The 13,709-nt window shown below is 48.1% G+C and overlaps 1 protein-coding gene across 13 annotated transcripts in view; it reads left to right on the top strand.

The window, feature by feature from the left end:
- Window positions 1-1,231: 1,231 nt before the first annotated feature.
- AAK1 (AP2 associated kinase 1) overlaps window positions 1,232-13,709 on the top strand; it is a 179,450-nt gene continuing 166,972 nt past the window's right edge. For all 13 annotated transcript variants that reach the window (XM_060117890.1, XM_060117899.1, XM_060117892.1 and 10 more), the window contains exons 1-2: window positions 1,232-1,407; window positions 1,707-2,092. In XM_060117890.1, the coding sequence (XP_059973873.1) occupies window positions 1,930-2,092 (163 nt within the window). In that variant the 5' untranslated portion in view covers window positions 1,232-1,407; window positions 1,707-1,929. The remainder of the gene's footprint in view (window positions 1,408-1,706; window positions 2,093-13,709) is intronic.

The raw sequence follows: 13,709 nt of genomic DNA, 5'->3' as shown, positions 1-13,709 counted from the left end.
CTAGAGTTCTTCTTTTTTTTTTTTTTTTCTTTTTGCGGTATGCGGGCCTCTCACTGTTGTGGCCTCCCCCGTTGCGGAGCACAGGCTCCGGACGCACAGGCCCAGCGGCCATGGCTCACGGGCCCAGCCGCTCCGCGGCATATGGGATCCTCCCAGACCGGGGCACGAACCCGTATCCCCTGCATCGGCAGGCGGACTCTCAACCACTGCGCCACCAGGGAGGCCCCAGCCTAGAGTTCTTGTGTGGGAGTGGCTTAACAAAGGTCAGCACAGCCACAGCATCAGAAAAGGTGGGTAAAAGCATCAGAATTAAGGGTCACCGACAGACGAGCCCCAAATTTTGGGGTTTGGGTCTCCTGGTACCCTACGATTTGCCCCGCACACACACCCTTTAAGTTTCTCAGTTTGAGTCTCGCCTGTAGACTTCCTGAAAAGACACGGTCTTATTAAGCGTTCTCACAGTGCCTAGCTCAGAGCTGACCCTTGAGCCGGTTCTCAATAACATCTGGGAGCAAAAGCCGCTTTTGAAGTTGGAGGAGGAAGGGCTCTGGGTTTATTTATGTTAGGGTTGGCTTTCGGGTGTGGCCTGGCACCAACTGCCAGCAAAAATTTCCCGATCACCTCCGGTCTTCCACCTCTGCCCAGGTGACGTCGGTAAGCCCCGCAGGACCAGCTAGGGGCTAAGCGGCTAAGCCGCGTCCTTCAGGTGTCAGTCTCAATCCGTTCGGAAACCACAATCCCCAGAATCCCTTGTGCAGGGAGGTCAAGTCGCAAATAAGATGGCTCCAGAAGGGTGGGACATGCAGCAGGGTGGAAACCCTGGTCCCTGGCAGTTTCTTTACCGGATGTGTTTAAATAACTGAATCCCCACAAATGCACCACTCCACTAACCACCTCCGTGGCCGAGGAGGCAACCGCAGCCGCCTCTCTCGGTCGTCCAGGGGCATCCTGGGAGTTGCAGTCCAGTCGCTGGGCTGCGCCGAACAACCTTTCCCATAGTGCCCTACGGGTCGGGCAATTTCAACATTCTTTTCCAAAACTCTCTCCGCACTGAGATCCCCTTTCCCCGATCCCCTTCTCTTCGACAACTCCTTCCCGTCTGTGGCGACAGAGCGGCGGCCGCCGGTGGCCTGGGCCCCTGGCCGGGTCGCCCCGAGAGGCACTTCCGGCGGCGGTTCACTTCCTGGTTGGGTGGATGGAGCCGAGCGGGAGCGCGCGCGGGGGAGGGGCGGCGGGTTAGTCTCCGCCGGGCGCTCCGGGGATCAGCTGGCTGGCGGGCGGGCGGGCGCCGAACGCGGCCCCGGCTCTCGCTGCAGCGCCGCCTCCTCTCCTTGTCGCAGGCCGGCCCGGCGGCCGTGACAATGTTGCGGCGCTGGTAGCTGGGCGCCGGCCGCCAAGCCATCTCAAGTGGGTGCCGCTGGGATGCTGCCTCGCGGGGCGGCGGGGAGACCGGGGAGGAGGGGAAGCAGTGCCGGGTTGGGTCAGCGCTGCCCGAGGCGGCCCGAATCCCTCCTTTTTCAGACCCCGGGACACGGGGTCCCGGGTTCTGGGGCCGGGGACGCGTTTTCAGCCCCAGGGTTTTTCTTTCTAAGAAAATGCATGAAGCGTTTCCCCAGGATGGTGGCTTTTGCTCCCCCTAGGACTCAGCAGTTGAATTTTTAAGTGTGTTACTGATTCATCCTCTCTCTCTTCCTCTGTCATCACAGGTTTAAACTTACACGAATCGCTCTCTTGAGGAGGAGGGGACCGCCGCGCGATTGACACGCATATTCCTATAGGCATCCTCCCTCAGCCCCCACCCCCTCGGCCGGATTCGGGTGGCTCCTCTCCTAGCTGAAATCCGAGAAGAAATCCTTGGATCTCTTGTTTAAAAAAAAAAAAAAATCTAGAAACCGTCGGTATTTTGCTTTACTGCTTCCTTTCCGCAAGATGAAGAAGTTTTTCGACTCCCGGCGAGAGCAGGGCGGCTCTGGCCTGGGCTCTGGCTCCAGCGGAGGAGGGGGCAGCACCTCGGGCCTGGGCAGTGGCTACATCGGAAGGGTCTTTGGCATTGGGCGACAGCAGGTCACTGTGGACGAGGTGTTGGCGGAAGGTATGGTGGGACTCTTTCAGTGCGCCGTAAATTAAAATCTTGTGCTGATGCAGCAAGACGTTGAATGTATGAATGGGTTTTGACCAGTTGACCCTCCCTTCCCCCTCCCCTTGCCCTGTGAATCATTGTCCTTGAGAAATTTGAAACTGAGATTTCAAAGTGACAGGGCTTTATGGGGTGGGGGGAATTTGCCAGAAATTGTTTACCTCGGTGGCGTTTTATTTTAAAAAAAAATTGACAAGCTAATTCTTGCCTGTCTCACCGAATTATGAGGATCAGAGGAGAAAACGTATGTGTGAAAGTGTAAAGCTTCACATCAAATGTAGGGTGTGGGGCTTGTCATCCTCCTAAAACTTGAAATACTGATGTGAGGGCTGAGCGGTGGGGATGGAGGACCTTTAAGAGGGGTTTCTTCTACCCAACTTTCCCACTCCCTTGAGTAGGCACTGGAAGGAAGAGAGGATTTTCAGAGAATCAGAGTGTGTTTTTCTAAGAGCCAAGGCTCTTGGTGGATTTGAGTAGGTTTGTTTCCTGACCCAACTGTAATCAGGTCCCCAGGATGCAGCTAAGATAACAAATTACATGAAATGAATGTGGTTATTTTGAAATCAGTCCAGTAGGCCCCTCTTTCTCCTGTTCTTGTTTTTTGGTTTTTGGTTTGTGTGTGTGTGTGTGTGTGTGTGTGTTTGTGTGTTTGTGTTTTGCCAAAAGAATTACTTGAGAGTGGCCTCCGATTTTTGCTTTTTCTCTTTTGGAGAGGATGTTATTTAGATCTGCTGTGTAAATTCCCTACACACGTGTTCATCTGTGTATCTATAGACATGTAGATATATATCTTTATCCCCCAGGCTGTCCTGAAATCTTTGCATGTCTCTTTTGGTAACCTTAACGTCGACCTTCATAATTATGCCAGACTCATAATTTTCACAGCCCATTGCCTGCCTAGTGAGCTTTTATTTTTGATAAAAGCAGCAATTTCCTTGGCATGAAGCTATTCAAACTAATTGGATGGGGCCAACCTGCTGTAGGTTGTTTTATCAGCCGAGAGGGGATGGGGGAAGGGGAGGCCTCTATTACTGCAGCTTGGTGGGGGAACAGTTTATTAGCAGGAGAAGAAGCCTTCTTGCAAGCTAAGGTTGGAGCAAGGGCCCCAACCTGGGCCTGGGACATGCCTGACACGGTGAGTGTTGGTGAGTGTTGCTCGTGGTGGGTTTGGAGGAGGAGCTCTCTCAGCTTGTGTCAGCATGGGATTCAGCTGGGCCCAGTTTTCTGGGGTTACGGTTGAAGCCTTTTTACAAACACTGGTTTAAAAAAGATCTGGCAGTTGATGTCCTTATGAAATTGTTGCTCTTTTCCATTTTCAGTACTGCTCTAGCTGGACTTAATCCGGGGCCTGAGTCACTGTCCCTCTGGATCCTTCCTTGTGGGCTTTGGTGCAGGATGGGAGATGCTTCTGTGCCCGCTGCCAGATCCACACCCTTGAGTCTGGTCTGTCTGTTTCATACCTGTGCCAAAGCCCTTGACTGCAGTGGGATGGAGAAATGGAGAAGGAGTGTGTGTGAGAAATCAAGAGGAATGAGGGGGCACAGAGCTCTTTCCTTCCCTCTCAGCGGCCTCTGCTGAACTTAGAGCCCAGAAACATTTTGTTCAGCTAGGATATTGTCTCATTAGAGGTGATGCTACCCTAAGCAGTGCCTTTTCTCGGAGTCTGAGTTGACGGGGTGGGGGGGGAGAAAAGGCAAAATTGGTCTTTTTTATCTTGGCTGCTCTTCCCTTCCCCAGAATTCATCCCTGAGAACTGCACATCATGCATTATGGTATTTTTAAATGGAACTGAGGGCTTGCAGCTCTGTATTCATTCAACAAACAGTTATGGAGTGTCTGTGATGTGCCAGGCACTGTGCTAGGCTCTGGGGAATATGATTTAAAACTAAATGCTGGAACTTACAAACTACTTTGAGAGATGGAAAACAGCCACTTAAAACAGAGCTATATGTGCTATCATGGAGATAAGCTTAGGGTGCAGTGGCCTCCAATTTTAGAGAGTCAAGAACTGCTTGCTGCAGGAAGTGACTGACTGAAGGACGAGCAGGAGTTATCCAGGTACAGTGACGGCATGGACAAAGGCTCAGCTAGGTCTGGCAGTGTTGCCCTCTTTATGTTCTTGGACTGTAACTGAATTTGAATATGTGGTTCTTAGAAGTATGTAGCTGTGTAGGAGCCAGTATACAAAGTACTTGTGAAGAACCCACCAAGTACAAAGGCACTGCTAGGTTCTGGGAAGGATATAGGGAGGTTTAAAGTATGATGCCTGCGTTTAAGGAGCTGTCAGTGAATTTATGAAAACAAGGCAAACGTTCACCCCTACAGCAGCTTGGTTACCAGGGCTGTCTGTGGAATCAGGTAGATCTAGATTCAAATTCTGGATCTGTTCTTTACTAGCTGTGAAACCTTGGGTAAGACATTTCAAACCTCTCTTGAATCTCTGTTTCCCTATGGCACTCTCAAAGTGTGGAGCCTGGGTCCAGAGCGTCAGCATCACGTGGGAGCTTGTTAGAAATGCAGATTCAGGCCTCGCCCCATAAACTTGGTTGTGGGGCTTTAACAAGTTCCTGGAGAGATTCTGCTGCAAGCTAAAGTTTCAGAACCACTGCCCTACGGAGCGGTCTTGAATATTAACTGAGGCAATGTATGTAAATTATTTAACATTTTTCAGATGTTCGATAATTGGTAGCCATTATTTCTCAGCCAGGAGGAATGGGGGGCAATGTGAAGGCTAGTTTGACTGCAGCAATCTGCAGCTTTCCTTTCCCGCAGTATGGGTAGACACAGCCAAATGTTCTTTGCAGAGGCATCAGCAGCTCCTTAAAGGGTCAACAGATGTTTTGGGTAGCCATGCTCCTTCCTGAACCCTCTTCTCTTTGAGTCCCCAGGTGCTGATCTAGCCACCAGTCCCAGCCAGTGTTGTCTTAGGATGATGAGAGTCATGCATCAAAGTGCCCAGGGCAGTGGCCAGGCAGTTCAGGGAGGGATGATGTGCCGGGCTTCAAGCTCAGACCCTGTTACCACCTCATCTCACTGACCGTCCCTTTTTCCCTCATGTGGGTTTGGTCTGTACTTTACAGTGAGGAATCGCAGGAGCCCCAAGGAGGAGGTGCTGGAGTGTAAGGCAGGAGAGTGCCTGGGCTGCCATCTTTCCATCAGCGGCATCAGCCCCAGTCGCCCAGTTTCCCTAACTAGTCCGGTGAGGGTTTGTCTGTCGGGGGGTAGTGAAGGTTCTAAGTCACAAGGGGTCTAGCTTTGTGTAGGCTGGTGCAGGGGAGGATATCTTCTCTCTAGCTTCCTCAGTGAAGATGCCATGATGAGATGCTAAATCATGTGTGAGTTAACAGGCGTGTGATGTCAAGGGAAGATCTGGTTTAAGCTTCCAGAATGAGCTCAATGGGTAAAGTGGAGCAATGCTCAGAGGAGGTCTGAGAGGCTATGCTCTTGTCATATCCCCTTAGCTACATGAGGCCTTACATCTAAGCTCCAGACAATACGTAAATGTTGACTACCTGCTGGGTCCAAGACAGCATTCCTGAACATTCTCTATAAGGCGGAGCAGGGGGCCCTTCAGGAAAGTTTTCTGACCTACACTAAAGGAATTCAGGTCTAGGGCTAATGAGAACTACTCAGTAAGTCTCCATATCAGTAAACTTTGACAGTTTCTCCTACCTACAGTGCAAAGTAGTGAGGCTTAAAAAATATGTGTGAAATCACCTAAACCAAACAAATGTGTGTGTGCGTGTGTGTGTGTGTGTATGTATGGCATAAATATGTATTGCTGGTATCAATATGACGCATGCATGTATTCGTTTAGTGAACGTTTGTTGGTGCCTTCTCTGTGGCAGGTGCTGTCTTAGGCTCCAGAGCTACTGGGATGAATGGGACTTGGGCCCGGCTCTTAAGGAGCTCATAGACCAGCAAATAACGCTAAGATAAGTGTGCAGCACTTAGCATGGTCCTGGGTGTGGTAAAAAGATGTTATGAGATGATAAAGGGCCTGGGGCTGAGGGTTTCCAGATGAAGTGTCGTTTGAACAGGAATGGAAATTACCCAGCATATGTTCCAGATGAGGGTTACTCAAGCCTTTCTAAGCAGAAAGAATAGCACATGCAAAAGTGCAGAGAGGGGAGACAGTATGGTGAGTTCTGGGGAAACTGGCTAGTCTGGTGTTATCATTTTGGTTAGTAGAAGTTTCCCTTCCAGAGTCAAGGAAGGAAGGACATGGCATGGTAGAAGGAAGTTCTTTTACATTTGCTCCCTGGCTGTGCTGGCTGCTTGCTTTCCCCAGTGGCCCTGGGCCTTCTGAGTAACCAATGGCTAGCTGTCCAGTGTGCACTGCTTCCCTCTGTGCCTCAGCCCTTTGCCAGTAGTGGGGGCAAGGGGGTGGCTGGTGTCTGGGGAAGGAGTGGTCCGGAAGGTTCGATGAGAGGCAAGAAGCTTGAAGCAGAAGCAGGCGGGGGAGTGAGAAGACCAGTGTTACAGGAAGGAGTGGACAGGGGAGATAATGAGGGTGTTTGGCCCAAGCAGAAGGTACGTTGGAGAGAAAAGAAAAGGAAATAAGGCCAGGGAGAGCTTCAGCGCCAGGCAGGGAGGTTGGCTGTAAGCATGTGAGGTCTTCTCTTGATGCAAACAACCAATTTGACCCCTCCCACTTCGGATGTCTTTGCCTGCTGGGAAGTCTGGCTTTTTAGTGGCAACTGCAGATTTTCAGGGGGTGGCTTGTGAATGGTGTCTTCTTCCTGGCTTTGGGCATGATGACGGTTATAGCTTTGCTAAATATAGCCAAATCTCGAATTCAGAAATGAAATCTAGAATAAGTCATTGCGTGGTCAAAGCCTTTCCTTTGGTCTTTCTAACAAAGTCACACTCATTTAATGAGAGGTCATGAAGAGAGAGAAACAGTTTCATATGGGTTTTGAGAGGGAGGGTATGGGGGGAGGCATACACTGATACCTCGGTAGCTAAAACTGCATGTGGAGTACACAGGAAAAGCTTGGTAAATATTAATAAAGAACACATGAAAACATACTACTGCATCAGAGCAGTCATTTTACCTTGCAGTATTTGAAAGTTGACACTTGAGACAGAAAGGGGACTCACCCCACTGTCCACCTTCATCTTGTCCTCTTCAAAGGATAGATGCTTTCTGAGCTGCTTAAGAAATCTCTGTGCCATCTGCATCTTTAAGAGCCAAACAATGATAATCATAGAAATGAAATTTTCTGTTGAAGTAGCATCCAGCACTTGAAGTCGCAGAGCATAGCCTTCAGCCTACTTTTCTGGAGCCATCTTTTGGTGTGTTTGGTGTGGTGGCGGGAGCACTGCAGTGTGATTGGAAGACCCAGGTTTGTTCGTTCATTCTTTGCCGTGTTCAGTAACCGAGCCTGTGCTGGACGTCATGCAGTGATTAAATAAGACACGGCTCTGCCTTGAGGAACTCACTATCATAGAACTTCAGACACATGAGCAAATAGCTCTACGTGCTGTGATGAGGGATGTACAAGGGCTAGGGGACAGACATGAGGGAGCCATTAATCTGTGGGGTGAGGGGTAGTCAGGGAAAGCTAAAGAAAGTGATACTTGAAGTGTGTCTTCAAAAATAAGAACTTAGTACTAGATGGGCAGGGTCAAGAGAACATTCTAGGCAGAGAGAATAACCAAAGACCCAAAAGCAGGAAAGTGCACTGCTTGCTGAGAGCTGTATGTTTTGAAACAGTAGTGATCTAGTAGTGTCAAGTGCTGTGCAGGCCAGTAAAGTAGCCACTAGCCACATATGAGTACTTAAATTTAAATTATCTGATATAAGATAAAAATTTAATTCGTCAGACACAGTAGCCACATTTCAGTTGATTAATAGCCACGTGTGGCTAAGGCCTACAATTTTGGACAACACAGACGGAGAAAACTTCATCAGCAGGGAAAGTTCTTTGGGCAGTGTTGGTTTGGAACAATAGTCTTTTAAACTTTTTGGGTAGAATAACACTCAGTTTACAGACATGCTCTCCCTTGTTTATTTACATTATATTCATGGCCTGCTGTCCTTAGCTAATAATCTGAAGGCGTAGTATGTACTTATAGTGACGTTCATCATTTATGATAGTGGTTGCACGTCCGTACTTTAATCTCAGCAAGGTTTCCGTGAACTTCTTGTCATATCTCATTAGACTGTGATTGTTTCTACGTTGTAGTGTGACTGATGAAGAAGACACCGGGATAGAAATCAGGCCCTGCCATTCTCTTGTTGCTCACGTATGCTTGTGTTATCTTTATCCAAGCTTTCTTTGCAGGAATCTTTTTAATCCCCTTGTTTGTTTTATGAGGGCTAATCCATTTAAAACAAATGTAATCAGTAAACGCACTTAACCAAGCACATGGACTGCAGTACCTCTCAGTACATCTCAGCCTTTGCTACGGAGCTTCTGCTCTTCCCCCAGGATTCCATCAGATTTGTCTGAGACGCGTGACTGACATTTGGACTTGATGGAAACATTAGAGATGGACCATATATTAAATATTAGTAAAGATAAAAGTCTTATTTTTTAAGATGACAGTTAATATAAGTAGTCTCATATTTTCTTTCTAAACCCAGTGGATTGCTTTGTGTACCTCTGTTTGGAGACCACTGGTCTAGAGCAGTGGTTCTCAACCAGGGGCGATTATCCTCAGGTGACATTTAGCAACATCTGGAGACACTTTTGATCGTCACAGGATGGGGTAATACTGGCAGCTAGTGAGTTTAGGCCAGGGCTCCTGCTAAACGTCCTGCAGTGTACACGATTTCCCCACCCCCAACAGAATCATCCAGACCCAAATGTCAGCAGTGCCAAGGTGGTACAGCATGATGTGTCAGCCAGTATGGGGACAGAGAGGAGTCGGGTGGCTCAGAAGGGTCTAATTTGCTGTGTGACTTTCAGGCAAATCACTTAATTTTTAAATTTATTTCCTCAGAATCAGCAAGCCAGCAATCTTTCTCAACCTATTATGGTTAAAAATCTTTACGTCATTTTCTGTGTAAAACAGCTACTTCAGAGTAAACGGGTAAAGCAATGGACATAGAACGGCAAGTCTGTGTGGGTCCTGGATGAGAGGAGTTATAGCAGCACTCTCCACTGACTGCATGTGAATTACAAGCTTTAAAAAATTCTCCCCATATTCCCATATCTGAGCAACCCCAAAATGTGGTGGAAGCATTTTCTGACTTGAATTACTCAGAGCGAGGTTCAGTTGGGAAGGGATATTAAAGGTCAGAATGGGGGCCTCCCTGGTGGCGCAAGTGGTTGAGAGTCCGCCTGCCGATGCAGGGGATACGGGTTCGTGCCCCGGTCTGGGAGGATCCCATATGCCGCGGAGCGGCTGGGCCCGTGAGCCATGGCCGCTGAGCCTGCGCGTCCGGAGCCTGCGCGTCCGGAGCCTGTGCTCCGCAACGGGGGAGGCCACAACAGTGAGAGGCCCGCATACCGCAAAAAAAAAAAAAAAAAAAAAAAAGGTCAGAATGTTATGAGAGAAGACGTTGGTAATCCTTTGTGTAAGGAAGAGTCTAGCACTTGCAGCTAAGGGTCTTGGGTTCAAGTTCTTTCACATCTGCTACTTGTCGGCTTCGGGGCAGTCATTTAACTATTGTGAGCCTTTGCTTCCTCACTGTAGTAAACGTCCTTCCTACCTCTGTAGGGATGCTGTGATCATGAAGTGAGAGGCTGGAGGTATAATGCAGAGAGCACAAGAGACAGCTTGCCCCTCCAGCCAGGAGGAGCAAAGGTTTACTGAGCATCTAGCATATTCTTTTTTTTTTTTTTTTGCGGTACGCGGGCCTCTCACCGTTGCGGCCTCTCCCGCTGCAGAGCACAGGCTCCGGACGCGCAGGCTCAGCGGCCATGGCTCACGGGCCCAGCCGCTCCGTGGCATGTGGGATCCCCCCGGACCAGGGCACGAACCCGCGTCCCCTGCATCGGCAGGCGGACTCTCAACCACTGTGCCACCAGGGAAGCCCCATCTAGCATATTCTTTACCAGCTCTGTTTGAGGTGCTATGGCAGAGAGAAGTAATGGAAAGCTTGGCTCCTGCCCTCCCGGTTGACGTGACGTGACCAACACGCAGGAAGCAAGTGCACCCCACAAGACAATAGCTATTGAAATGCTGGCGTGTGTGGTGTACTCTCTAAATTCTGGAGGGGTTGAGGGGAAGGAGGGCAATGAGCACTGAGATGGTTAGGCAAGATGTCCTGGAGTGGGACTGTTCGCAGCTGTGAGGCTTTTCTCTGGAACCCCTTCTTCGAGGAGCCTTGTTTTAGGGAACATACCTAGTTCAGCACCTTTGCACATGTTATATTCTTAGTAAAGCTAAAGTATTGCAACATTTTAGTCTCTTTTGAGGAACAGCATTGCCTACATAAATAAATCATATGTTCTGTGTTTATACCCAAAGCAAAAAAGCTTTTTCATTCTATGTGATTTTGAATCAGGAATAATGAGTATCAGCACGTTAAGGCAATACTGCTGCAAGATTTTGTGCTTACTTTCTTCCTCCATTATTATCTTTCTTATTATTAGTCTGTTATTTATTTATTTATTTATTTATTTTGCGGTACTCAGGCCTCTCACTGTTGTGGCCTCTCCCGTTGCGGAGCACAGGCTCTGGACGCGCAGGCTCAGCGGCCATGGCTCACGGGCCTAGCCGCTCCGTGGCATGTGGGATCTTCCCGGACCGGGGCACAGACCCGCGTCCCCTGCATCGGCAGGCGGACTCTCAACCACTGCGCCATCAGGGAAGCCCAGTCTGTTATTTTTTATTATCATTTAGTCTATTATGTATAAACAATCTCAGTTCTTCTATTGAGTTATAGACAGTTGTTAGAAGGAAGAGTCCTTCTTATGAGTGAGACTTCTACCTTGGCAGAGGGTGAGTTCCCCAAGTTGGAACAAAGTTAAAAGAGTGAAAATTTGGAGTTTCATTTGAGATGTGCTGTGAGTAAATCAGTTTGAGCTGGTCACTTTTCTCCTTGGGCTCTGCGTGAACCTTGGCAGACAATGGAAGGCAATGCCAACTGAAGCTTTGTTATTTATGATTTCTGAAGAGCCAAGAGATTGTTGGATGAAAGAGTTTATGGCATCCCTATATTATAATAGAAGGCCAAGCGAAGCATTGATGTTGGATTATCATTTGTAATTATAATGATCTTAAATAATGATGCCTTTCATCTAGGACTTGAATCCTGGAGAAAGCAGTATAATGCCATGTAATTTGTTTGGTGCCTGTTTTTAAGGACGTATAGCTATTGTACTGGGACCTTTAGGGTCAGGGAAAGATTATTGTCCCTCTGGTACTGAGCATGAATTTGAGAACAAAATGGAGACTTTATTACCTGGGGACAGGAAGAGAGAATAAGACTCAGGCCTCATCAGTTGGGCCCTTCCAGCTTTACAGAGGTGGCACGTCTCCCACTAGTACCCTCGACTCATCATTTTCCCTGGTCCATGAATTTTGTTGGCTCAGGAAGTGCTGATTATCTTACAGGTTTGTTAGACTCGTTTAATTTCCCCTGGGGATAGCCTAGCCCTGTTCCTCAGACCTTTGTCCTCTACTATTTTTAGAAACCTGGGAATCTTGGTGGTGGGGGAGTGGGCAGTGTTGGAAGAAATAATTCCGTCTGGCTTTTTGGCTATGGGAAAATCTCGGTTTGACCGGAAGGGGTAACTCAGTAATGATTGGGGAAAACCTGATGTTCAGTACTGTCCTTCCTCCCTGACTCCCTAGGTCACAGGGAACACGATGATGTTCTCCTTAGGAGAGGATTTTCAAGGTTAGCATCACACGTGGTGGTTTAAAAGCATGGGACTTGGGGCTTCCCTGGTGGCGCAGTGGTTGAGAGTCCGCCTGCCGATGCATGGGACACGGGTTCGTGCCCCGGTCCAGGAAGATCCCACATGCCGCGGAGCGTCTGGGCCCGTGAGCCATGGCCGTTGAGTCTGCGCGTCCGGAGCCTGTGCTCCGCGACGGGAGAGGCCACAACAGTGAGAGGTCCGTGTACCGCAAAAAAAAAAAAAAAGAAAAAAGAAAAAGAAAGAGGGTGTGGCTATGTCAAGGTGTAAGAAATCAGAAAGGTCACGATGAGGGTGGAAGAATGTTTCTTGGATTTGGAAATGTGGAGTTCGTTCACGAGCTTTATTAAGAGCATTGTAAGTGGAGCCATGGAGTGGAGTCCAGGTGGCAGTGAAATGAGTGAATGGGAAGTGAGGTGGGTGCTGAGTCAGGGAGGCATTTATTATTATTTTTAAATGGTGGAAGAGTCTTGAGTACATTAAGCAGAAAAGAAGTGGCCAATCGGGAGGAAGTTGGAAATGAAGTACGGGGGGGTTACTGTTGGAATGGGGCTGAGGAGGTGATGTCAGGTCATGGGTGGAATCATCAACTCAGGTGGAGGCGATGCCCTTGGACAGGAGAAAGGGCACTTTATTCACTGACCTGGAAGGAAGAGGAGTAAGAATGGGAACAGAGGAGAAGAAATTGGTAAGGTTGGTAAGTTGAGGGAGTTCTTGCCTCATGTCTTCTGTTTTCTATTGAATGCTGTGGGGTGGGAGTTGAGTTGGGGGGTTCAAGAGAGTAAGGAAGGAGGTGGAGGAATTCCCTAGGTTTATGGAGAGAAGGAATGACAAAGAATAAGTAGAAGAATGGCCTGGTCATATGGAGAGCCCATTCGAGATGACTCATCATAGGAACACATGCTTTTCTGACCCTTGGGGGTCTATCTGTTTTGAAAAATGTACTATTTTGGATTGGGCATTTTCTGAAATACATTATTTCCTGTCTTCTAAATTATATGCCACAGAGGCAGCATAATATAGGTGGAAAGTACTCCTGATCTGAATCTGTCTGGTGACCACCAGGCCCTGTACTCTGGACAAAAGCCTTCCCAGCTCTATCCATCATCAGGTTCTTGTCTGTAAAATGAGGACGAGATGACGGTGAAGTTGCTTTTCAACTCTAACATCTTACTGTTCTCTTATTTCTCAAATGCATTATTAGAATGTTACTCTTCTGTTATAGATCTGTTAGGATCTTTGCTTGCTATGGGTGAGAGAGTTTGCTCCTGAATAAAATGGCCCTGGGTTGCTATGCTTTTTGAATTTCATGTTGTGCATTATGGTTCCCTTCTTATGAGATTGTCAGCCATCGCTTCTTACCGCTACCTGAGTGTCTTCCTGAATTAGCGCCTCTCTAATTTGCCGCTTTTAATCTGCCGTGGACTTGGAAACTAGATGACTAAGCTTGTTAGACCTGTGTGTAACAATAAAGAGGCTCTTAGTGAGCATTTGAGGGTCTTGTCTGTGATTAAAGTGCATGAACTGCTGAGCATGGGCTTCATGTCTCTTATTGGCACAGAAACCAGTTTTTTATGTCTCTTCTGCTAGAAACGTTGAGTTCTGAAGACATAACGAGTTACCATTTGGTATTTATTATTAACTAAATGTGTTTAAAGCCTTTTGTCTGAAAAGTTGAGTGTCAGTGCCGTAGGGCCTTAACCCATTTCCATTTTCCTTTTCACTTACTATCCCTTCTCCTGCTGTCTCCTCAG

This window comes from Mesoplodon densirostris, chromosome 14, assembly GCF_025265405.1.
Source record: "Mesoplodon densirostris isolate mMesDen1 chromosome 14, mMesDen1 primary haplotype, whole genome shotgun sequence".
Lineage (NCBI taxonomy): Eukaryota > Metazoa > Chordata > Mammalia > Artiodactyla > Ziphiidae > Mesoplodon > Mesoplodon densirostris.
Note: the sequence above shows the minus strand (reverse complement) of the source record. Positions and strands in the feature narration are given on the sequence as shown.